We start from the raw sequence: 27,694 nt of genomic DNA on the forward strand, positions 1-27,694 counted from the left end.
TGAGATGATTGAATGGCATCACTGACTCAATGGACATGAGTTTGAGTAAACTCTGGGAGTTGGTGATGGACAGGGAGGTCTGGCGTGCTGCAGTCCATGGGGTTGCAAAGAGTTGGACACAGCTCAGAGACTGAAGTGAACTGACTGATATATATATCAGTGAACTGACTTATATATATATATATATATATATGCTGCTGCTAAGTCGCTTCAGTCGTGTCCGACTCTGTGCGACCCCATAGACGGCAGCCCACCAGTCTCCCCCGTCCCTGGGATTCTCCAGGCAAGAATACTGGAGTGGGTTGCCATTTCCTTCTCCAATGCATGAAAGTGAAAAGTGAAAGTGAAGTCGCTCAGTTATGTCCGACTCTTAGCGACCTCATGGACTGCAGACTGCAGACCACCACCAATGGACTGCAGTCCATTGGATTTTCCAGGCAAAAGTACTGGAGCGGGGTGCCATTGCCTTCTCCAATATATATACACTTACATACATACATAAATTGTAGTAGAAAGCATAGAAACAGGCTTCCCTGGTAGCTCAGCTGGTAAAGAATCTACCTGCCTTGCAGGAAACCCCAGTTCGACTCCGAGGTCAGGAAGATCCCCTGGAGAAGGGATAGGCTACCCAATCCATTATTGTCTGGAGAATCCCCATGGACAGAGGAGCCTGGGAGGCTACCACCCATGGGGTTGCGAAGAGTCAGACATGACTGAGCAACTAAGCACAGCACACATAAAACATGGAAACATAACTATTTTGTTGATTTTTACCACTTTATCTGTTGATAGAAGGCAGTTTAAGAACTTAGCAGCTGTATTTTAGCTAAAATTATATTGATAATGTATTTTTAGGTGCCTCTGAAGAAACACAGTTTTTGTGCAAGTATTTAATACATTTATTCCTAGATTTCAGAAATTTATTTCAGTACCAGAAAACCCAAAACTTGTTGAATCAAATTATTGAACACTCATAGACATCAATAAGTATATGAAAATGTCCTACAGTATCTAATTTTGTGTTTCCATTTTTTTCCCCCTGAAGGGTGACTGCTGGTCACGTTGTAAAGGGCTGGAAAAATCCCTTCCAACCACCTTATGATGCCCAGAGCACCCAAAGGCATGACTTTAAAAACCCAACATGTCCATTCTCCAGTCTAATATAGCAAGGTGCAAAAGCTTTCTTGTGGAATAGGTAAGATTAGCTGTTCTCCACTAATCTGTTACTGTGATCAAATTACGATGTACTAGATGAGCCTGCAGCTCCTGGGATCATTAGTCCTCTACAGGAGTTGAAAATACACATGCAGCAAGTGCAGCTCTTGACAAGCTTGTTCCTTATCCCTTCCTGGTGGACAACTTAGCTCCAAACATGTTTAATATAACTATCTTATACCATACCCCAAAATCAAATGAAAATGGATTAAAGAGTTCAATGTTAAGACCTGAATCCATAAATCTCCTGAAGAAAATATAGGCTGTAAACTCCTTGACCTTGTTAATGGTGATGATTTCTGGATTTGACTCACGAAGAAAAAAGCAACAAAAGCAGAAATAGTGGTCCAGTGGTTACGATTACATGTTCCAGTGCAAGGGGTATGGGTTTGATCTCTGGCTAGGGAGCTAAGATTCTACATGCCTTGTGGTCAAAATACTAAAACATAAAACAGAAGCACTACAACAAATTCACTAATAACTTTATAAATGGCCCACATCCAAAAAAATAATAAAAAAAATAAAAAAGGCAACCTGTAAATGGGAGAAAATAACTGCAAATTGTCTGATAAGGGGTTAATATACAAAATGTACAAATAATTCATACAAGTCAACATCAACAACCTGATTAAAAAATGGGAAGAGGACAAGAATAGACATTTTTCCAAAGAAAACAGACAGATGGCCAAAAAATACATGAAATGATGCTCAACATCACTCATCATCAAGGAAATGCAAATCAAAACCACAATGAGATGATTACCTCACACCTGTTAGAATGGCTATTACCAAAAGACAAGAAACAACAGCACTGGCAAGGACATGGAGAAAAGGAAACCCTATACACTACTGGTAGGGATGTAAATGGGCACAGTTTGGAAAATGGTATGGAGGTTCCTCAAAAAATGAAAAGTAGAACTACCATATGATCCAGCAATTCTAATTATAGGTATTTATCCTAAGGAAACAAAAACAGTAACTCAAAAAGATAGATGAATCCCCATGTTCACTACAACATTATTTATAGAGACATGGAAACAACATAAGTGGCCACTGATGAATGAGCAGATACAGAAGTTGTGGGGTATGTGTGTGTGCACACATATATTCCATATATGTATAGAATATTATTCAGCTATAAAAAGGAAGCAATTACGGTCACTGCAACAACATGGATAGACCTTAAAGGCAGTAGGTTGAGTGAAATAAGTCAGAGACAGACAAACACCCTATGATCTCACTAAATCTGGAATCTAAGAAACAAACAGAACAAAACAAAAACAAAATCATAGATACAGAGAACAGGTTGGCAGTTGCCAGAGGCTGGGGAAGGGGTTTGAGGGAGGGTACACTGAGTGAAGGGGGTCAAAAGGTACAAACTTAGAGCTGTAAAATAAATAGTTCCGGGGATGTATTGTACAGCCTGATGACTATAGTTAATAATACGGTACTGCATATTTGAAAGTTGCTAGACAGTAGATTTTAAAACTTCTCATGACAAAAAAAATCTCATAACTATGTGTGGTGATGAATGGTAACCAGATTTATTGTGGTGATCACTGCACAATACATTCATATATAGTATCATTATATTGTATGTCTAAAATTAATATATGCCAATTATATCTCAATCAAAAAAAACAAAAGACAAAAGAAAAAGCAGGAAAAACTGTTGTTAGGAATATTAAAGTATAAGCCTTTTCCTTTCTTCCAAAAAAAAAAAAAAAAACAACAAAAATCCCCCAAATTAAATTCCTCAAAAAAGGAAAACAACCAGAAAACCTTACAGGTAAAAACATACTTAAGAATGAAAGCACAACTGGATGCTTTCCCTTATGATCAGGAACAGGACAACATATCCACTCTTCTCTTTAACACTGTACTGGAGGTACTGGAGCCAGCACAAAATCAAAGATTGGAAAGGAAAAAAAAAAACTGTCTTTATTTGCAGGTGGTATATCTTCTATGTAGAAATGTGATGAATCTATAAATATGTTACAAGAGCTAATAAGTAAATTTAGTAATAACACACATACAAAATAAATAGATAAAATGAATTGAATTTCTATCTACTATCATGAAACTATAAAAAGTTAAAATGAAAAAATCATGACCGTTTATAAAAGCATCTAGGAATATGATACTTTAAGGACAGGTCTGACAAAAGACATGAAAGATCTCTAGAGTAAAAACTAAAAAACACCGCTGAGAGAAACTAAAGACTAACATAAGTGGTAAAATATACCATGTTCAGAGGTCAGAAAACTTGTTTAGATGTCAGTTTTCCACAGATTGATCTACAGATTCAATGCAACCTCAAAACAAAATCCCAACAGTTGGTTTTAAAATATGGAAGTTGACAAGCTTGTTTCTAAAATTCAAATGGAACTGCAAAAAAAAACTACAAAAGCCAAAATAATCTGAAAAAGAACAAAGTCAGAGGACTAACAGTACCTAATTTCAAGACTTAATATAAAACTATAGTAATTGAGACAGTATGGTATTTGTATAAAGATAGGGGTCAATGGGATAGAATGCATAGTCCAGAATTAAACTCATGTATATGATTAATTCCTTTTCAACAGAAGTACAAAAATAACTCATTACCAAAAGGGTAGTCTTTTTGACAAATCCTGCCTAAACAATTGCATATATTGATATATATATTTTAACAAAAGGAACTCTGGTAAACATCTTGCAATATATACAAAGATTAACCACAAATGGACTATTCAACTATAAAGACTTATACTTAAAAAAACTTCTGGAAGAAAATATAGATTATTTTTGTGACCTTTGAGAACAGAAAGATTTCTTGGATATACAATAAGAAGTGTGATCCACGAGGAAAAAACTAATAAATTATACTCCATCAAAATTTAAAACTGTTGAAAGAATGAAAAAACAAAACACAACTGAGTGAAAATATTTCCAAATCATACATATGAAAAAAGACATATCCAGAATCTATAAAGAAATATCAAAATTCAATAAGAAAACAGAAGACCCAAATAAAAAATAGGCAAAAGATCTAAAAACACATTTCACCAAAGAAGGTATCAATATATAGATAACAAGCAAATGAAAAGATGCTCAACATTAGTCATTAGGAAAATGCAAATTAAAACCACAATGAAATACTACTTATAACCTATTGGCTCTAATCAAGACTGACCATATCAAGTGTTAGGACATAGAAGAACCAGAACTCTCATACATTGCTAATGGCAATGTAAAATGGTATAGTAACTTTGCAAAACAGTTTGGCAAATCCTTAAAAAGTCTAACAACTACAATATCATCCAGGCATTCTACTCCATGGTATTTACCTTAGAGAAATTAAAACATTTGTTTGTAAACATATGTTCATAGCAGCTTTATTTGTAATAGCCAAAACTCAAATGCTCATTGACAGGTAAGTGGATAAACACATTATGGTAACCATAAAACAAAATACTGCTCAGCCACACACACACACACACACACACACACACACACACACCCCTTTTGATACATACAACCTTAAAAGATTTAAGCTGAGTAAAATAATTCAGACAGAAAAAATGCATATTTATTCTATGATACCATTTATATACAATTCTAGAAAATTCAACTAATCTATAGCAACAGAAAGCAGATCATTGACTGCCTGGGGATGGGAAGTGGGTTGTGGAGGGGTGGGATGTACTGATCACCAAGGGGCACAAGGAAGCTTTGGAGGTAATGAATTTGCTCACTGTATTGACTGTGATGATGGTTTCAATGCATCAAAACATGTATCAAAAATTTTGTCATTTTTAACCTTAATAAAACTGTTAAAAAACTGAACAAACAAAATTAGTTCATTTATACAAGAGAAATCTATGTAGCAGTTTTAATTAACACACACACACACATATATGGAATCTAGAAAGATGGGACTGATGGGAACCTATCTGCAGGGTGGCAAAGGAGACACAAACAAAAAACAGACTTGAGGACACAGTAGAGGAGGGTGAGAGTGGAATGAATTGAGAGTTAACATTGAAACATATACACTGCCATATGTAAAACAGACAAGGAGCTCAAATCCAGTGCTCTGTGACAACCTAGAGGGGTGGGATGGGGTGGGAAGGATGTTTAAGAGGGAAAGTACGTATGTATATTTATGGCTGATTCACGCTGATGTATAGCAGAAACCAACACAATATTGTAAAGTAATTATCCTCCAATTAAAAAGAAATAAATTAAAAAAAAATCTATGTAGCAGTTTAAAGAATGATGGTAGGGCTAATATATACTGAAGATTTCCAAGATATAGTGTTAAATTAAAACAAAGTACTGAGTATTATAAGTAACCTGTTACCATTTGTGATTTTATTTTAAAACAAAAAGGATATTCAATCAACCCATCCAATAACTGCTTCTACATGCATAAACTATCTCTGGAAAGATACCTTAAAACTGATGTAAGAGACAAAGAGAGAAAGAGGGGAGGAGGAGGACAGAGAATGGGAGGTTCAGAGAAAAAGGGAGATGGAGGCCTAGACTGGGGTTTGAAGTAGGAGAAAAACTTCTTTTCACTGCGTATCTTTTCGAACTATGATTTTTCCCCCCCTACAAATGTACCATTTAAAACAAAGTGACCTATTGATTCCATCTTAGAGGATCTGTCCTATAGCAACACTGGTGGAAATGCCAAAAGATAGACGTATAAAGTTATTCATTGAGTCACTGTTGTAATGTTAAAGAAATTGTTTAGGGAAAATAACTTAGAACACACTGCTCACATTTAATATATTTTTTAAATATAGAAAACAATAGCCTAAAATGTACACTCATTTTCTCTCTCTCCCCTCTTCTCTCTCAAAAAAATCTGAAAGTACACAGACTGCTACAAACAATGATCTCTGGAGATGGTTCTAAAGGGAGAGGTCAGACAGAGAAGGGAGAGGTACATGTAGTCATTTATGTTCTAATTTTCTGGATTGCAGAAAATTTTTTTGGTAGTTAGTATATTATTTTTAGATTAAAAGGTCTCAATAAAAGATTATTTTTAATTAATTAATTAATTTAAAAAATAAGCTATGATTGACATGAAAAAAATGAAAGTTAAAGTCACTCAGTCGTGTCCGACTCTTTGGGACTCCATGGACTGTGAATTCTCCAGGCCAGAATACTGGAGTGGATAGCTGTTCCCTTCTCCAGGGATTCTTCCCAGCCCAGGGTTCAAACTCAGGTTTCCCACATTGCAGGCAGATTCTTTACCAGCTGATTCACCGGGGAAGCCCACAAATAATTCATTAATTTCAAATATTAAATTAAATTTGGTTTCAGTTTGCAGGATCACCATAATACATGTGAAAGTATGCTTGTTTTGCACCAGACTTGAGATCATATACTCACCCTTTTCCGTGCTTCAGATTTCTGGAAGCATTCATGCTGTATGAAAGTAGCTGCAATAGGAATCTTGGACGGTGGCGTGTGGTCTGCCTCAAGCATGCTCACTGCTCGCTCCAGAGTCATCTCCATGTCTACATTCCTAGACAAACAATCACAGATTCAGCAAGATTCCAAACCTGCTCTCTCCTGCCTGTCAACTTGATCCTCCAGGGGATAACCTGGCTAATATCGGGAAGCACCTAGAACATCTGAGCCTTGGCTCCTGTTCAGGCAAAGGAAAAATTAGCTTCTGAGGTCAGAAGGTATAGGAAGCCAGCAGCAGAAACACTCCACTTCTGGTCAGACTAGCCTCTGAGGACACCACTGAATTGAGAAGAAACCTCCCTCTATTTAAGATACATATATGTCTCACATGAAATATAAATGTATCTGACATGAAATTTAAAAGAAATTTGGTCACAGAAATTAAAAATTATCCCTACCTTGGTAATCTCACACCTGAAAGTTAAATACCTACCTACCCTCAAAAATTTATTAGGTTTTTCTCTGCTCAAAATCTGTTATTACACCTGAGAATAAGTTTTAAAAGAAGCATTCTTAAAAGTGCTACTACTTAACGAATATAGTAGTATATAAACAGTATAAGCCAGGAAAGCTGAGTGTGTTTGGTTAAAATAAGTTATGACAGAATCCAGGAAAGATTCTGGTTAAATGCAATAAAAAGCCCTTTTTAAATACAATTTAATAAACCTTCTGTTACCATTGAAATGACATTCAGCTACAGTCTAAGTAACATACTTTGTCCTCTATTAATTGCAAATGCACACAGTATTGATGAAATCTGATATAGTTTGATACTGAGAAGATAATTTATAGAGAATAAATAAAATTGCTATGAATAAAACAATAACTCCCAAATGCCTCACAAAAGCGGCATTAATTCTCCTTCCCCTTTTACTTCTGCCTGGAGGGTGACAAAGTTTAGGCAGCCTATTACCAAGGTGTATTTGTACTTCCTTTTTTATTTTTTAAATTTTATTTATTTATTTTAAGGACAGTTGCTCCTTGGAAGGAAAGCTATGACAAACCTAGACAGCATATTAAAAAAGCAGAGACATTACTTTGCCTACAAAGGTCCGTACAGTCAAAGCTATGGTTTTTCCAGCAGTCATGTATGGATGTGAGAGCTGGACCATAAAGAAGGCTGAGTGCCAAAGAATCAATGCTTTTGAACTGTGGTGCTGGATAAGACTCTTGAGAGTCCCCTGGACTGCAAGGAGATCAAACCAGTCAATTCCAAAGAAAATCAAACTTGAATATTCATTGGAAGGACTGACGCTAAAGCTGAAGCTCTAATACTTTGAACCTGATGCGAAAAGCCCACTCATTAGAAAAGACCCTGACGCTGGGAAAGATTGAAGGCAAAAGGAGAAGAGGGGGGCAGAGAATGAGATGGTTAGGACGGCATCACTGATTCAATGGACATGAATTTAAGCAAACTCCAGGAGATACTGAAGAACAAGGAAGCCTGGCATACTGCAGTCCATGGGGCCACAAAGAGTCCAACATGACTTCGTGACTGAACAACAACAACGACAAAGTATCACCTCAGAGAAACCATACTGAGGATGGAACATCTTAGGACTGCGGCTAAAGACATACGTTAAAAGTAACCTAGGATTCTCTATGGTGTCAGAGGATTACAACTGATTCATTTCAGTTAACAGAGGCTTCTTAGACATTATGGGAGGGTATTTTCCAGCATCCGCTAGCAAGCATGGTGAAGAAATTCTCTCTTATATCAGGCTAACCCACCAATACGTGCACCTATGTACTGAGGGGAGCATTTTTATGTTGTGAGGGGCATGTTTCTGTGTGAATGGGTGTGGCACAGGTGAGAGGATAACAGTAACGGGCCTCATGACTAAAAACTAATTCCCACTGCTTCTGAAACACATGTTCAAACACAGAAGTGTTACCTCATGAGTATAAGGGTATTAAAAATGAAGCAGTTCTGGCATCTATACTGAGAATTACATAATGATCTCATATTTTAAACTTTTATGCCTCAGGAGTCAATTTAATTGGTAAAAATGTAGGCTATTACCATTAAAACTAGAATCTGAATCACTTTTATTTAACATAAACTCCCTTTTAAAAAGAGATGGAAATATTTCACAGGCATGGACTCCAATTACTTTACAGGGAAATCAAAAGTCAAAAAAATTTTAAGTCTTTCACCATCTACCACTATAGGTATTTAAACTGATGACAGAGCATTCATAAGCTAAGAATAACCTTCTGTTTAATACTTCTTTTTAAAAGATTTAGCCATTAATCCATTTCATAAGTCATAAATGACTCAGGAAAGTGTGAATTTCCCAACAAAATTTCCCATCCAACAAATAATTCCATTACTCTAATCCTTTATTTTCCTGAACATGAGTCACAAAGAAGTTCATTCACTACCAGCCAACCTAATGCTACTTCAGTTTATTACTAAAAACAATTCCCAAACAGAACAGACTTCCTCAACAAGAACGTCTGCCACAGCTGTCAGGGCATCAGTTTTCTGTTTTGTTAATGTCTGTAAAGTCCAACTGTATAGCATGGCATATGTTCTGACCTCAGTCTGGCTCCATCTCTTGCCACCCTCCACCCCATCTTCTCTCCCTCCCCTGATGGGCTAACTCATTCTCCAATCACACCCAACTTTTAATCCTTTTCTAAATGCTGCATGCCCCTTCACAAGCCGCTCTCTCTGATGTTTCTAGGAAACCCACCCTTCTATCTATTTCTTCTAATTCTTCAAGACTCAATTCAAATATCATCCCTTCTGTATTCCTATCCCCAGCTAAAGCTATTCCTTTCCTCCTCTATTCTCCTCTCTTTACCCAGTGGAATTGGAGTCTGCTCACCTAACACACAGCGAAGCCAATCTAATGACACTGGGTTGTGCTGAAGGAAAGTATAGTGTTTGTTACAGGACACCAAGCAAGGAGAAAGGGCAGCTCATGCTCAGAAAACAGGATGGCTGTCAGGACAGGATATTTAAAAGGAAAACTAGGGGTGAGGGTTGCAGGGTGCCTGGTCAGCTTGTGGATATGCTTCTGATTGATTCCTAGTGGGGTAACAGAATGACGGTTCCAGAATCTCAACACTCAGCCTTCTGGTTCCAACCAGTATGGGGTCAAGGTGCTAATCGTGAGCATACAGTCACCATCCACTATGATTAGGGGTCCTAATTTCTGCAAAACAACTCTAAGATACATGTCAGATTGTTATCTATATTCCTCAGGATGAACCAGGAGTCCTGTGACTCATGTTCTAATCATTAACTGCTTAAGCTTTTGCTCTTTGGGTCTCAGAGAAAGCCTAGGAGACTAAAGCCTTTCTTTAAACAAGAAATGGGGGACATGGAGGGAATTTTGTATGCAGGCAAGGCCCTACAGGCTCCTCTTTGGTTTCACTTCAATCTCTCTCTCTTCCTCCTTACTTTCTTCTCTGCCTCCCTTTCTTCCCTCCTCCTTCCCTTTCTGCTCACTCACAAAACACTTCTTGAAGCCTATAGAAATGTGGCTTGGGAAAAAGGGTTGGGGAGGGAAGGATCAGGATGAGCAGTTGTTCCTGGGTCCCATTATCCACTGAATGTATTCTCCAATAGTGAGTCTTTTTAACCACTTTAGTTAATATGTTAATATGATGTCAATACATTCATCATAAAAATGTAAACAGGAAGCAGTGTAAAGTATTATTGGTCAGAATATGAGTAATTACAGGAAAAAATTAAAAACAGTACTTTTTTTTTTGGTCTGCAATCCCTCAGCAGCCACATTCCTGACCATAACAACACAGCCCTACCCCAGGCTGGTCACAGATCTACCCCAGGCTGGTCACAGATATCAGAACAGCTCTGGAGGTCAGGCAAACAGATGATGCGTGCAGAGCTCCCTCGTGTTGTCAGATGCTTAGAAGATGCAAACCCTCCTACCTCACAAAGATTTTAGGTGTGATGAAAGCACTGCTTTGCAAAGGTGACTTTACAGTGGATATGAGTTTCTAGAGACAGTTTTGAGGGCATTACACAAGTCTTAGGTGAAGCAATAAAGTTGTGAACTGGGCTGTTAAAAATGGAAAGAAAGACATAGTTGAAAGAAACCTGAATAATCAAAGAACTAAAGAATCAGGTAACTAAGAGGATGTGAAGGGAAGTTAATACAACATCTCTTCTGTTCTGTGCTGCTCTACATCACAAACTTGACTGGCAATCATACCAGAGACACAGTCACTCACCTTTGTCTCCCTCTACTAATGCAAAAGCATCACTCTTCTGTTCTCTGAATTCCTACAGACACTAGTACAATCTAGCACTTGATGTGTCTTATTTTCTTCTTTACAGATCTTCTCTATATATCCTCATATATCCTCATATATGTGAGGATATATATATCCTCTCTCTATATATGTAGATCCTCATATATCCCATTAAATTTTTATCTCTATGGTGCTTACTGCAGTGCTGGGTAGAGCAGAGCAACCTAATATTCATTTGCTGAACCACCAGTCCCTTATGTGTACAGAAATCATATTTTCATAAAACTGATTACAGTGTTTTACTTAGTGATTTCTTAAATCTTTTTCAATAGTCTGATTTACAGTAGCTATTGACTATCTCTCCTACTCCAATATTTTGATTTTCAGCTACATTAGAAAATGGCTACATGACCAGCCATTCTTCTTTTAGAAACAAAGACCCATTGTTTAATAACTTCTGTCATTATGTAGGATTACCGTTTTAGAGAGTATAGTTTTATTCCTACTCTATAGGAATGTTCCACAAATGTGAAAGAACACTTCTTCACATGTGGGACTTTGTGAAAAAATCGAATTCCATATATAGGCACTAGATAGAGCTTGAAATGTGAGACACTGCAAGGCATAGGGGAGCAGAGTATGTGTTCTCAGGGCAGGCTGGGGAACTGAAATGAGCCATGGAACATATCAAAGGAGGCAGAGAATCAGATATGGATGCCACCTTGATCATTATAGGAAATATCCCTGACCCCCTTTCCTTTCCATACATAGCAACATTTTCAAGAAATGGTCATTTCTATGATTTCTGTTCTCCAGGATGGCAACTCTGGGAATCATTAAGAATAGATTTCTTGCCCTTTATTTTAAATTTCTTGATCCCAAGTATTTCTTCCATTCTTGGAACATGATTAATTATTGTAATAAAATCTTCTCTATTAAAACAATAACTCAAAATTAGAGGGAGAGCAGACAGGTAAATGAATAACCACAATGTATTATTCTGTATTAGAGACAGCCACACAGTGCAGCTATCTGGAGCACCTAGTGGTCAGGAAAAAGGTGGTAACTGAGATAAATCTAGAACCATGATTAGCCAGTCAAAAAAATAGCTACTGGGAAGAAATAGATTAGATAGGTAGATAAGAAAAGAAGGAAGGAAGAGGGAAAGAAAGGAAGGAGATAAGAAAAGAAGGCAGAAAGAGAAAAAGAAATAAAATAAGTGAATTATACCTTTCATCCCAAAGAAGGGCAATGCCAAAAAATGTTCAAACTACTATACAATTCTGCTGATTTCACATGCTAGCAAGGTAATGCTCAAAATCCTTCAAGTTAGGCTTCAACAATACGTGAACTGAGAATTTCCAGATATAAAAGCTGGATTTAGTAAAGGCAGAGGAACCAGAGATCAAATTGCCAACATCTGCTGGATCACAGAAAAAGCAAGAGAGTTCCAAAAAAACATCTACTTCTACTTCATTGACTATGTTAAAGCCTTTGTGTGGATCACAACAAACTGGAAAATTCTTCAAGAGATGGGAATAACAGACCACCTTACCTGCCTCCTGAGAAATCTGGATGCATGTCAAGAAGCAACAGTTAGAACTGGACATGGAACAATGGACTGGTTCAAAATTGGGAATATATATCAAGGCTGTATATTGTAACCCTGCTTATTTAACTTATATGCAGAGTACATCATGAGAAATGCTGGGCTGGATGAATCACAAGCTGGAATGAAGATTGCAGGGAGAAATATCAGTAGCCTCAGAAATGCAAATGATACCATTCCAATGGCATAAAGCACAAAGGAACTAAAGAGACTCTAGATGAGGATGAAAGAGGAGAGTGAAAAAGCTGGCTTAAAACTCAACATTCAAAAAACTTAAGATCGTGGCATCTAGTCCAATCACTTCATGGCAAATAGGGGAAAAAAATGGAAGCAGAGACAGATTTCATTTTTTGGGCTTCAAAATCACTGTGACTGCAGCCATGAAATTAAAACACGCTTTCTCCCTGGAAGAAAAGCTATGACAAACCAAGAAAGAAAGAAAAGAAAAGAAAGAAAAGAAAGAAAAGGAGGGAGGGAGGGAGGGAGGGAGATCAGATTACAGTGTAAGCAGAGGTGGAAACATGGGCCTTGTGTGCCATGCTAAAAAGCACAAAAGTTTGGTGGAATTATGGAAAGATTATCAGTTGTGGAGAGGAATCATCAGAATTTGGAAGATCATTCTAACAGTTTTAGAGAATGGTTGAGTGAGCAAGACAGAGGCAGAGAGACCTATGCAATAGAGACAGAAAGAGGGTAAAAATTTACAACCCATTAAGGAGTTAAAAATAATAGCATGGTGATATTTGACTATGAAGGGAAAAGACAAGAATGACTCCCAGGTTTATAAATTACAGGACTTTAGTATGAGGAGATGGTCAGGAATAGAAGGTAGGGAAGAGCTAATAAATTTAATTTTGAACATACTGAGTCCATGAGGTTGTTAGAAATACACATGAATTTAGAGTTGAGGATGGAGGACAGAGATGGAAATGGAACACTGGGAATCACAGGATGTAAGTGCAGCATGAAGGGCCTCTTTAGTAGAGCAAGACCAAAACAGAAGGATTGATGAAGATGACTTCCTTGGGCATGCAAAGAAGTCCTCCCAGGGAAGACTAAGACATGGCTAGAAGAAATCAGGAGAAGCTGGTGTCCCGACAACCCAGGGAAGACAGAATTTCACAGACAGTTTATCAAATGCTGCCCACAGACTAATATAAGTGCTAATTATGTGTCTGCTTCAGATGTAGCATTAGGGCAGTCTTTGGTAGATCTGTGGGGAGCCTATTTCAGAAATGCTGGGGACTAAAGTCACACTGCAGTGAGTGGATGACAGATTGGGAAGTGACAAGGCGGTAAAGCATGAGGACAGAGATGGAAGAACAGAAGAGTGCCAGTTGTGGAGAAAGTGAAGCAATAGTTCTGTTACTGTTAGAATCACTTCATTAAAACTGACCAAGCACAAATCTTACAATATAGCAGGCATTTAATACATCTTGAATTATCGATTTAAAAGAATTGATCAGCTTTTCCCTCCATAAATAATTACCTCATGCATTTTTCTTTTTATAAGTGTGTCCATATGGACAAAGATCTACTTTCTAAAGAAAGGTTATAAGTCTCATATTCAATTTTGCTTTATAAAAAATATTTCTTGCTTCAAGATTAGATTAGCCCAAAAATCTTTTCTCACCAGTGCCTACCTAATCAATGAGTATACTGCACAATTTCACTTAAGGGATGATTAAAGGTAATAATTTCCATTAACTAACTTCAAAAGTTAAAAAAAATCAAATATTTAATGTTTTACCATAATGATACATATTTTAGTAGTTACTAATGTAATCATCCATCCATTTCTCAACTTTTCTCTTAGTGAGTTCCTCAGTTTACGAAATTTGTGCTCCAGTATTAAAACTGAATAAAAGTTAAAGTTCCAAACACTAGATTAGTCAAGCCATAACATAAACAGGAGGGGCAAAGGAATGACTTTGACACTTCAAGTATTTTAATTATTCAGTACTACAAAACAAAAACTCCGATAAATTCCTTATACTCGAGTCAAATAATATTGAATAAAATTATCAGGTATATCAAAGAAAGGAAAAGAGACATTTAGAAATTAGTTGCCTCTGATTAGCTCTTCCTTTTTCGGTAGTGTTATCAAAACAGAATTTACGGTTCACTTTTAACACCGGGAGTAAATTTTTGCCTTTTTCCTTCCTTTATTTCAAGGAATGATTGATAAAAATGCATGTAATTATCCATTTCTTCATCTACTTTGGAGTTAGCTCTCATTCAAAGCAGATTTTCACATAACCAAGGGGTCAGGCCTCCCTTTAGCCATCATCTAAACTGAAACAGATGGACTAAAAGCCACATTTCCCCGCAGAGCTGCCATACAAGCAGGTAGCTTGGCCCTTGTCCCTGAGGTAAATAGGCTAATCTGTCAATTAGGCAGCAGCCTGAGAAGTCATTATTTTAATCACTTATCTCTGGAAGCCTTTCTCTGCAGCCCCAGAAGCGCCAGCTCACGCAGTTAAGGGCTGTGGGAACAGAATGTGCTGGCACTGACAGCGCTGCCGATTGAGGAGGGACTCACCCAGACTGGGCTTCGGTGAAAGTGCTTCTCTCGCCGGCGACCATGATCCCACTTCCTCCGGCGGCCACCTGGCCCACGGTCATGTGCGGCCTCCTCCCGCCCGCCTCGGCTTCCCTCAGAGTGGCTTCCCTCGGAGTGCGGGTGCTGTGGAAGGAGCTCTGATGCCAGGACGAGCGCTCTGCCCGGCCCTGCGTGCCCGGCGGCACGGGCGCCGGCCTGGCCTGCCCGGCGGCGAGTCCCGCAGTCACGTAGTTCTCCTTCTCCAGGAGGTTGCCCAGGCTGTGGCTGGTCCCCGGCCTGGGGTAGGTGAGCACTACCGGGTGGACCGGGGCGCCGTCAAAAACAGCTTCGTTCGCAGACCCGTACTGGTAGCGCCTGTTGTAGGTGTCGTAGTGACGCTGTCTGCCCACCGCCCCGGAGTGACTGAAACCTACGATTTCTGAGCGGGCGTAGCGAGGTGGCACGAGAAGCGTGGACCTCCTGCTCTCCTGGTGCCGCAAGGTGTGGCCGGCCTGGCTTCTCTGGCTGTACTGGTGCTCGCTGTGTGCGTACTGAGCCCTCTCAGGGCTGCTGTCTGGGGAAATCTCAAGTCTCCTTAGAGGCTGCCTGAAGAACCTTTCCTCCACCGACTTCTGGGAGCTGTATTGCGAAGTTCCTCTTCCCCAGGGACCTTCATAAGTGGGGGCTGTGCCTGTCTGCACAAAAGAGAAATAAAATTAAAATGAGGCATGAATCAGTTTTATCTCTGTTGAAGATCAATTATCCTAAGACTATTACACAAGATGTTGATTTCTCTAAATCACATGGAGAAGTCGGTTCCTTTCTGGGTAAAATCTGTTTTTAACAAGACTTGGTTGTCTAGTTACTTGCACCAGGATTTGATACTGTTTAAAGTTTCCAGTTTTCCATGATGTCCACACAAAACCAATCTTCTTATAACACATTTAGAAAATGGTAATACTTGAGAATGGTACACATTAAAAAATAACCCATAGAAGTTTAAAAATGTTTTCTTGGTATTCTAATAACTATGGTTATATTTTTTGGTATCCTACCTTTAGCAAGTCATAGGTTTTAGTAACAGGGGAACGCACACCAGCAAAATCATTTTCAACCAAGTGTAGATTGTAGACATATTCAGGAACACTGCTAGTTCGATGAAGATTTCCTGTAATCAAGCATATAATAAAATAAGTGGGCCAATCAGTGGTGGTGGTGGTTTACTCGCTAAGTTGTGACCGACTCTTGCAACCCCATGGACTGTAGCCTGCCAGGCTCCTCTGTCCATGAGACCCTCCAGGCAAGAATATAAAACAATAGTATATTTTAAATTTAAGTAATTAAAGTCAATGATGAGTATTAGATTTATATTAGTGTTTTTCAGTGCTAGGCTATCATGGGGCTTCCCAGGTGATGAAATGGTAAAGAATCTGCCTGCCAATGCAGGAGATGCAAGAGATGTGGGTTCGACCCCTGGGTTGGGAAGATCCCCTGGAATAGGAAATGGCAACCCACTCCAGTATTTCTGCCAGAAGGTTCCATGGACAGAAGAGCCTGGCAGGCTAGAATCCATGGGGTTGCAGAATCAGACACAACTGAGCATGCATGCAATGCAGTGCAAGGTTAATATGACACTTGGATGTGGCAGATGATCACAAGTTCTGGCAACATCCTCCACAAGTTTTTCAAAATAAAAGCCGAATTAAAAATAAAGTTAAAACTTTTTTTTGAGGAAACGGAAGAAAGGAGAGAGGAGATTTTCACAAAAATCTAAACGTTTATTACAATGCTGAAGAATTTGGAAAACACTCAGTTGGCTTATGTGATCTGTACTATAATAGTTCAGTTTCTGTAAGTTAGAGGAATACTCAAGGCAGGAACTCTGAAGGTTCCTGAGAGAATGTAGGTGAGGCAACAAATATAATGGGTCAATGTGGTGGGATAAAACATGAGTCGGTTTGAAAAATGCCAGCTCTGGGCCTGGGGCAATGTGAGAATTAGGCAGGAGAGGGAATCCACTTCCACACCAAAAAAGAACTGGTGGCTGGACCTTAGTTTGGGGTGTAACAGGTAGCCTGTTCCTGCAAATGCTGCACAGGAGAGGAGCCCTTCCTGCTCAGGTCGGTGGGGACTACAGGGACTCTCAAGTAAGTTTGTTGTTTAGTTGCTAAGTTGTATCAGACTAACAGAGGCATATCTTAAAATACTCCTCTTTGAGCTTCAAATGTCTTAAAAAGCTTCCAGTTTTTTAATCAGTTCTTTTGTAATCTCCCACTGCTTTACAAAAAATAAAAATAAAAAAAGCCAAAAAATAATCAAAATAATCAAATATCTCTAAAACCTAGGTAATTTCTAATTTCCTAATGTTAACCATGGGCATGGGTTTGAGTAAACTCTGGGAGATGGTGATGGACAGGGAGGCCTGGCATGCTGCGATTCATGGGGTCGCAAAGAGTCGGACACGACTGAGCGACTGAACTGAACTGAATGTTACCCCAAATTACTGTCACATAGCATTCTTTTAGAAATTAGAGGAAAAATAAAATACTCAATTAACTCTTCTAGGCTTCAGAGACTAGTGAGAGATGTTGGTAATAAAATAACACAGGTAGACCCTTTCCAGTACAACTGGAACATACCAACATACTTTCCCCCAAAATTATTATAGTCTAACTAACAATATATTCGTAAGTTATTTTGAGGGAGAGGTGGAATGGAGAGTGTTGTTGTCAAAAAGCTAAAAAAGTAAGAATCCATCCCAGATTATTTTTGTACATGTGTTTTATTTCCTGGAGCCAAATAATCTGGCTAGTAAACATGTTTCAGGCCTCAAGGGGTCCTGGGGAAGACAGCTATGGCTTGTAACTATCACCCTAAAGATCGGGGGAGTTGAGCAAAGGCAGATAGCTGTTTCCAGGGGCTTGATTTCTTCTCAAGGGTTAGCACAAGGTCAGTCAGCCTCTTAATTTTTAACTTCAGTGTCAGAAGAAGCCTAGAACCTGGACACTGAAAGGAATCTTCTGTACAACCCCATATCAAAAGCTGTGAGATGCTTAAGTACTCATCTCTCAGTGTCTGCCCGAGGTTCCTGCTCAGGCTGTCTGTAGTCCCCAACTCAGGTCTCACTGCTCCTTCTCTCGCCCCTACCCCCACCCCTCACTACCAGGGAGGTAATGCTGCAAGGAAGAGCCTCACCCATGTGGGAAAGGAGGCTAAATGTTTGACTTACATTCTTAACTCAACATTGTTGCTGTGGGTGGTAAGGCTTTTTAAAGCAACATGGATTAACACCTTAAACTGCAAGATTACTTTTAAGGAACTCAAATTATTTTATTTTATACTTTGTGATGCAGAGTTAGCTATTATCTTATCCCTTTAAAAGAGGGAAACTTAAACTCAGTTCAGTTGCTCAGTCGTGTCTGACTCTTTGCCACCCCATGGACTGCAGCATGCCAGGCTTCCCTGTTCATCACCAACTCTAGGAGCCTACTCAAACTCATTTCCATCGAGTCGGTGATGCCATCCAACCATCTCATCTTCTGTGGTCCCCTTCTCCTCCCACTTTCAATCTTTCCTGGCATCAGGTTCTTTTCCAATGAGTCAGTTCTTCGCATCAGGTGGTCAAAGTATGGGAGCTTCAGCTTCAACATCAGTCCTTCCAATGAATATTCAGGACTGATTTCCTTTAGGATGGACTGGTTTAATCTCCTTGCAGTCAAAGGGACTCTCGAGTCCCAACATCACAGTTCAAAAGCATCATTTCTTTGGCGCTCAGCTTTCTTTATGGTCCAACATCAGTACATGACTACTCGAAAAACCATAGCTTTGACTAGACGGACATTTGTTGGCAAAGTAATGTCTCTGCTTTTTAATATGCTGTCTAGGTTGGTCATAACTTTTCTTCCAAGGAGCAAGCGTCTTTTAATTTCACGGCTGCAGTGACCCACCATTTGCAGTCATTTTGGAGCCCCCCAAAGATAAAGTCTGTCACTGTTTCCATTGTTTCCCCATCTATTTGACATGAAGTGATGGGACTGGATGCCATGATTTTAGTTTTCTGAATGTTGAGTTTTAAGCCAACTTTTTCACTCTCCTCTTTCACTTTCATCAAGAGGCTCTTCAGCTCTTCTTCAGTTTCTGCCATAAGGGTGGTGTCATCTACGTATCTGAGGTTATTGATATTTCTCCCAGCAATTTGATTCCAGCTTATGCTTCTTCCAGCCCAGCATTTTGCATGTTATACTCTGCATGTAAGTTAAATAAGCAGGGTGACAATATACAGCCTTGATGTACTCCTTTCCCAATTTGGAACCAGTCTATTGTTCCACGTCCAGTTCTAACTGCTGCTTCTTGACCTGTATACAGATTTCTCAAGAGGCAGGCCAGGTGGTCTGGTATTCCCATCTCTTGAAGAATTTCCCACAGTCTGTTGTGATCCACACAGTCAAAGGCTTTGGCATAGTCAATAGAGCAGAAGTAGATGCTTTTCTGGAACTCTTGGTTTTTCGATGATCCAGCAGATGTTGGCAATTTGATCTCTGGTTCCTCTGCCTTTTCTAAAACCAGCTTGAACATCTGGAATTTCATGGTTCATGTACTATTGAAGCCTGACTTGGAGAATTTTGAGCATTATTTGGCTAGTGTGTGAGATGAGTGCAATTGTGCAGTAGTTTGAACATTCTTTGGCATTTCCTTTCTTTGGGATTGGAGTGAAAAATGACCTTTTCCAGTCCTGTGGCCACTGCTGACTTTTCCAAATTTGCTGGCATATTGAATGCAGTACTTTCACAGCATCATTTTTTAGGATTTGAAATAGCTCAACTGGAATTCCATCACCTCCACTAGCTTTGTTCGTAGTGATGCTTCCTAGGGCCCACTTGACTTCACATTCCAGGAAGTCTGGCTCTAGGGGAGTGATCACACCATCATGGTTACCTGGGTCGTGAAGATATTTTTTTGTATAGTTCTTCTGTGTATTCTTGCCACCTCTTCTTACTATCTTCTGCTTCTGTTAGGTCCATATCATTTCTGTCTTTTATTGTGCCCATCTTTGCATGAAATGTTCCCTCAAATTTTCTTGAAGAGATCTCTAGTCTTTCCCATTCTATTATTTTCCTCTATTTCTTTGCATTGATCACTGAGGAAGGCTTCTTCTCTCTCCTTGCTATTCTTTGGAACTCTGCATTCAAATGGGTATATCTTTCCTTTCCTCCTTTGCTTTTCACTTCTCTTCTTTTCTCAGCTATTTGTAAGGCCTCCTCAGACAACCATTTTGCCTTTTTGCATTTCTTTTTCTTGGGGATGGTCTTCATCACTGCCTCTTGTACAATGTTATGAACCTCCATCCATAGTTCTTCAGACACTCTATCAGATCTAATCCCTTGAATCTATTTGTCACTTCCACTGTATAATCAAAAGGGATTTGATTTAGGTCATACCTGAATGGTCTAGTGATTTTCCCTACATTTGTTAATTTAAGTCTGAATTTTGCAATAAGGAGTTCATGATCTGAGCCACAGTCAGCTCCCGGTCTTGTTTGGCTGACTGTATAGAGCTTCTCCATCTTTGGCTGCAAAGAATATAATCAATCTCATTTCGCTATTGACCATCTGGTGATGTCCATGTGTGGAGTCTTCTCTTGTGTTGTTGGAAGAGGGCGTTTGCTCAAAGCAAACTTAAATTGCTTGCTTTAAATTGCAAAGAGACTTAATATCAGGTTTGAACTCTGGGTTCATCCTTTCCACTGATCTCTACTATTTGACCGCATTGTGGCTCTTCTGAAATTGTCATTTATCAAAACCCTGGAGGAATTATCATCAGTTTTTTATAAGAACCAAAACAATCATTCTCTTTCCTCTAGCACCTTTACCTGGACAACTCCAAATACTCCAAGTCTTTTATTTGCTGACATAAATCCTTATAAGGAAGTTCTCCTTCTGTTTTCAGATGAATGAATTGAGACTGATTTACTGGTTCCCAAAATAACTACAAGGTAGTTGGTAACAGGGAATAAAATAAGATTAGATCTTTAAACCACAGACTCTCTTCCTGGCAAGAAAAGTTGTGACTCTTGATATTCAAACTGCAGGATGGCTCAATAGATAGTTTCTCTGGTTAAAAGGCCAATCTTAAACAACAAATAATGCACATTAATTTGCCTAGGCCTTCATGAGTTTGAGATCAGTATAAGGGACTAATGAATTAGCAGCTGTGATCTAAGATTTTAATGATATTTTGAACTGGCTGGAATTAAAAAATATTAATCAGGATGGAAACATATCTCTTTAAGGCAAGTCATTATTTTCTGTTCACTCAGAGGAAAAAACACATAATAATATGACTACTGAACATATAACTCATCCATGCCCTTCTCCAAAAACAGAAATAAGAAATCAACAAAAACATACATATAGGTACACACTGCTTTAAATAAATCCAGCATAAAAATTTGTATTTTCTAACATGGAAAATTAGGTAATGCCTTTATTTCAAAGGATTTGTTTACATCACAAAAGGACATGGGTATCTTCTTTAAACTGAAATAATATGTCTGAGGCCCCGAACTCTACTACTTTCTGTGTGTCTTGACAAATTACCTGCATTTATTTCCCATAATTCCACCTATTAACAGAGTTGGTGAGAGATATTTACCTGAGAAAGCATATATTCAATGCTTTTAAAATTATAAAGCAACATGCAAAAATGAGATAAGGCTTTAAAAACAGAATTTGGATGACAAAATTTCGTATTTCACACATTTTCATTAATTAATCTGATGTAGAAAGAGGAATAAACTGGTTTGCATGCTTTAATTCACAGTGTATTGTATCTAAGAGTTTTTATTCAGGTATTGAATTTGTCTTTTTCTAGTTATTTTGATTGACCCATCCATTGAGGATGATCACAATGACATTATTGTGGTTTTAAATAGTCATTCATATAATGTGCTTTTGCTATTTCCTAAAAAGGCAATGATTTATAGGGACTATTTCAAATTAATACTGACTCAGGCAACATTATCCAAACTGTTTCTTCTAAGAACACTGCAGACATCTATGGAGCCCAATTTAAGGAAAATGAAGGAGGAAGTTACAGGACTCAGTCCTCCTCAAATAACAAGCAATTCAGATCAAAGCAGTTGCGGGGGCAGGGTAGGAGGGTGAGAGTGAGGGGGGGTTGGTTTTGATTCCAAATGGCTTAGAGGATTGCAGAGGTGTAGACCTCACAGGAAATGTAATTTTCTCTCTTTCCTCAATTCTGAATGTTAATCTGAATGACGTGATCCCTAAGCAGCTGTTCATGGGAAAATATCTTGGTTTTTGGTCATCTATGCAAGCATTGTCCAAGAAAATGAAATACTCTTTGAGTTAAAAATAGAAAATTAATTTCTATAATCAGTTCTTTCTTTGTAGCTTTTGTGACCAGCTTACTACTTAATTGGTTAAATTTAATAATGTATTTATATATATTACATATATAAGTATCTAATTGGTTAAATTTAAACATTGATTTGTATATATTATAGATAAATAAATCTAATACATTTATTATATTGAAGGACAGGATAACCTAGTGTGCTGCAGTTCATGGGGTCGCAAAGTCGGACATGACTTAAGGACTGAACAACAACAATACATTTATGAAACTAAATTGACAAGCCTCTAATTATGACTCCATTACCTGTATCTGGGCACATTAAAAAAAAAAAAAATCAAACACAGCTTCCCTTATGGCAAGCATTAACAGGTGAAACAGTTGCTAAACAAACACCTTTAAATAACCTGTGTTTATTAGAGAGATGAGAGCAGCATTCACATTCAGAAAAGCATCTTTTTTCCAAGCCTCCAGCACTCTAAGCATGGCTGAAAAACTGATTCGGTTCACATTCGGCTCCAAAGGAAGAATGTGTAGAGATGGCAGTATAAGAAATTCCCATGAAAATAGGTACGCATAGAAATCAGTGTGTGTTCACTACCGGTGTTGATTTAAATGCTACAGTTTATTGTGCTCAATCCCAAACAGTTGCCTTCACTGTGTGAATTCACAATGGTCTTTTTGATGGAAAGACTAGACTCTGGAAGTCTAAAAGCTATCACCTTCTTCTCTTTGGTCTTTTCACAGCAACCTCTGGGTAACAACATCTCTCTTTCTCCACATACCTTAAAAATGATTTAACTACATGATGTCTTGAAACTTATTAGAAGGAATCTGTATAGCAATTCATATTTAAATAGCTCCTTAAAATCATTTACTAACAAAAGTAGGTATTAAAAGAAAACACAAAATAGGACCCATCAAGAAGCAAATGGGCTTGCCTGGTGGCTTGGATGGTAAAAAACCTGCCTGCCAATGCAGGAGACATTAAGAGACCCAGGTTCCATCCCTGGGTTGGAATGATCTCCTGGAGAAGGGAATGTTACCCACTCCAATATTCTTGTCTGGAAAATTCCATGGACAGAGGAGCCTGGTGGGCTACAGTCCATGGGATTGCAGAGAGTTGGAAACAACTGAGTGACTATAACTCTTTCGGTTTCCCTAAGAACTATGCATCAGGACTCCTGAGTTAGTGAAGAACTTTTCTTTGTGTGGTCCTGTAACATAAAATTCATTTTCCCTAACTCAACATTAAAAATAATTATTTCTTTTACCTTCTGTTTTTACTTTCTAAGAAAAATGTATTCATGAAAACCACAATTCCACAACCCTGTATAACAACTCAGGTAAGCACTTGCTCAGGCTGGAAAATGAGTGGAATCTGTTGCTTGAAAAAACTATGGTGAAGAATTGTTTTAAAGAAGACTAGAGTCTATTAACGTCTGGCATCATGAAAAAATTAACAACATGTGGCGGTGCTGTAAATGACCAGTTAAGAAAGCTCACATGATCAATCATGAGGAACAGTTCAGCGTACTGAGTATACAGTTGGAAAGTACTGGCTATGAGTTCTTACCAAGTGGAATATGCCAGGAGTCAGTGTTGGCAGTACAGTGGTGACCACAGCTGGCTTCAGAGTTGAATATGCCAGAGACAGACCAACAATCCTGGCAGAACGGGCCCTGAACTCCAAGTGCCCCTGTGTCACTAGTCAACGGCTATCACCCACTAATATACTAACCAGCCGCCAGAAGTCCTTATTTTTCAGGAGTCCCTTATGTAGTTTATAGGACTTCCCTGGTGGCTCAGATGGTAAAGCATTTATCTACAATGCAGGAGACCCGGGTTCGATCCCTGGAGAAGGAAATGGCACCCCACTCCAGTACTATTGCCTGGAAAATCCCATGGATGGAGGAGCATGGTAGGCTACAATCCATGGGGTTGCAAAGAGTCGGCCACCACTGAGCAACTTCACTTTCACTTTCTATGTAGTTTATGATATCAGTTTATGACATTTTGGAGGTATTCCTCAAATTATTGCTTTAGATAACCACAAAACACACATTTAAAAGTTCCTTCTATACTGCAAGCATCTATATCATATACTTTGAGTAGCCATAATATGTGATTATAAAATTTGTGATTATAAACTGGTAATTTAGCATACTGGTAAAATAATAAGTTGATACAGCCTGGAATTTTTTAAATTTATAGGAATTCCTATAATTTATCACCATACTTTGGCATTCCTGCCAATTCATTTGCTGAGATATCTCATAATGATTACTTGTAAAACTTTAGAACTGCAATGACAAATAACACATTATACTCACAGTGATGCAACTAATGGTCAAATAGATGAATTTATAGAACTTTTTCCTTTAAAAAACTACAAGTTTTTGTAGTAACTTAAGTCATGATATTTCCACTACCTCTCACTTGCCAGTGCTAACCTCTTCTCTCCCAGCTGATTCAAAACTTCAGTCCCTTTTTGAAATCCACCAAGTCTGCCAAATGTATTTTCAGAAACCCCCTGCATATTTCATGTTTCTCCCCTATTGAAACATCTCATTTGACGCACAGTGATCAAATCTTTAACTTGGATCTTTACCTCGACACTATGAGGTGGAGGGATGAGGGAAAGCTGCCTATACAGGGGCACAGACTGAGCTGAGTTTTGAGGGGCATTTAAGAGTTAAGCCAGCCAAGAGAAGGGAAGGGGGAGGGAGGGTAAATAGGGAGAGGAACTGAGCAAGATAAATTGCTGGCGTTTGGTTGTGTGCCAGAAAAGTGGTGATAGGACCCAGTTTGAGAAGATGCAGGCATCAGAGCATAGAGAACTTGAAATGCCATGCTGAATAAGGAATTTCGCTCCAGTAGAGAACAGCAAGAAACTGAAGGCATTTAAATCAGGAAATGGTGCGCTGAGATTTTAGAAAGTTTACTACCTAGGTGGAGAACAAATTAGAGTAAGGCCAGTATAAGGAGGAAGAGGTCTTATGTTCCAAGTAATTTTTACCTTCTTAACATAGAATCTATCTTTTACTACAACTTCTGGCAGTCCTACATCAGCACTTGACATGTTAATGGGTGATCAGTCAATATTTCCTTGTACATTCAAAATATCCCAGTTACACATATTCAGTTTGCACTTAATCCTTTCTGTGGATCACCACGGTGGAGCCAAAACGGGAGGATGACAGTTGCATATACACTTTTGTCTTAGAGTGGATAGAAGGTGCTCAAACATTTTCTATTGTTTCTCTGTCATTCTGGAAATAAAGAGAGGAAGAAAAAAAATTTCCCCAAAAGGTAGGCAGACTTTTTCTAAGTGATTAGAAAAGCTGACTATGTTCATAGTGGCAAGGTTGATTCTACATGTGCATAATATATATTTACTGTCATTCTCTTATCTTTTTGGTGTGTCTATTTATCTGTGATATTTTGATATTCTATAATAAGTTCCTGTGATCTGTCAAGAAAAGTTTACATTTATATTCCTCCTTCAAAAGAAAAGGTCATCAAGATACAATAATTCCATGTGATCTTCCTCACCACCATCCTGTGACCATACTAGTGAGATTTAAGATTTAGAGGGAATAATTTATTAAGCGTCTAGTGAGTAGTATTTTCTTCTGGATATCAAGGAGTTGCAGAACTTTGGTTATGATGTTTTGGCCAATTAATACTTTTAAGCCTAAAGCTGACTATTCCAAGAAAACAAGTATGTGAATTCTTTTAATGGTAACAGCAAGCTGTGTTTTCAAATGCTCAAGTTCTTTTTCCTGAATATGCATTTTCATTTAAGTCTACATATTGACTGGGCTCCTCAGCTCATCTTTAAGCACATTTTCTTAATAACAGAGCAACTGTTTTTATGTCACATATCTGGTCACCATTAATGGCATTACACAAAAGATACACAATAGATTTTTCAATAATTCTAAGAGGACCTGAAATTCTGCTTATTGTTCTTATCCTAATAAGTCAGGGGATGGTTCACTCTAATACAAAGATTAAATATTCTACTAATTGTATTTCTACAAATTGTCTATTCCCATTTGCAACACTCTTTTTACTATTTACTCTCCCAGAAGAAGTATGATATTTATGTCTTCATACATTTGTGTATATGCACAAAATAGCTGGCGTCCAAGATTTACCTCAGAATTGTATAATTTAAAATTCTTGAATGTCATCTGAGATAGTACCAAATGACCTTGTTATAGACAGTATTAATCAAGTCTGATATATGAATTCCAGAGGTTTTAGCAACATATTTGTTATTTATATCTCATTATTATTAAAGATATGCTTGTTCTCTCAGAAAATTAAAAAAAGTTTTTAATAATTTCTATTGATCAGACCAGAAACTCAATTTGAATGTAAAATTAATGTTAACCATTTGAAGATAATATGTAAAGCCTTATTTTAATACATAGGAAAAAATTTAAAGCTGATATTCAAAACAGGAGAAGGTGAACAACATATGCCTAGAATATCTAGCTCAAGTAAGCTACCCTCTGTTCTCATGACTGAAACTTACTAACACAGGGCATAAATAACATTAATGCAGTCTTTAAAAAGTCTAAGTGAACAGTTGTCTTCTCTTAAGGTAATTTTTGATACTTTATCTGGGACATAGAGCAATGTACTTTTATAATCAAACACTGTTACATTTCAATTGACCCTTAAGCATCCCTACTCATGCCCTCACTCAAGACCTAATCCATAAAAGATGTGTTTTCACCATTATCTAGGGATGAGGAGTTAGTTTTTTTGGTAATCACCATGTTGTTAACATTCTATTTCCTTTGACTAATTATAACCAGAAGAATTTCTGAAAAAAAAAAAACAAAAAAAAAAAAACCCACTTTTTAAATCATTGCAATTGCTTTGCCAGACACTAGGCTATATTATATATTAAGCAGACAATGAAGTACACTAAATCAGGTGGCACTACTGATACTTTACATTCACATCAACACAGCCATGTTCCTGCCACCCCACCATGTAACTTTTTTTCCTTCTCTCCAGAATTCTCCTACTGTGTAAAGGACTAGTCGCCTTGCTCCCAGAATTGCTTCATTCCTGGAATTCCTTTTTTGGCAACAAATAATTCATACAGGATTTAAACAATGTCCAACAACCCTCACCCCCCAGCCCCAATAATACCTATTAATTGCCTTTTTTTGCTACCTTAGCCAATTTTCAGTCCTTTCCCCCCAAATCCTTCTGATCACAGATATTCAAAATAT

General features: G+C 38.2%; 1 protein-coding gene across 2 annotated transcripts in view; it reads right to left on the bottom strand.

The window, feature by feature from the left end:
* PKP2 (plakophilin 2) overlaps positions 1-27,694 on the bottom strand; it is a 106,844-nt gene that overhangs the window by 74,891 nt on the left and 4,259 nt on the right. For both annotated transcript variants that reach the window (XM_020906721.2, XM_020906720.2), the window contains exons 2-4: positions 16,118-16,230; positions 15,063-15,757; positions 6,601-6,736 (exon numbers count right to left, since the gene is read on the bottom strand). In XM_020906721.2, coding sequence (XP_020762380.2) covers positions 6,601-6,736; positions 15,063-15,757; positions 16,118-16,230 — 944 coding nt within the window. The remainder of the gene's footprint in view (positions 1-6,600; positions 6,737-15,062; positions 15,758-16,117; positions 16,231-27,694) is intronic.

The sequence above is a fragment of the Odocoileus virginianus genome, chromosome 23 (assembly GCF_023699985.2).
Source record: "Odocoileus virginianus isolate 20LAN1187 ecotype Illinois chromosome 23, Ovbor_1.2, whole genome shotgun sequence".
NCBI lineage: Eukaryota > Metazoa > Chordata > Mammalia > Artiodactyla > Cervidae > Odocoileus > Odocoileus virginianus.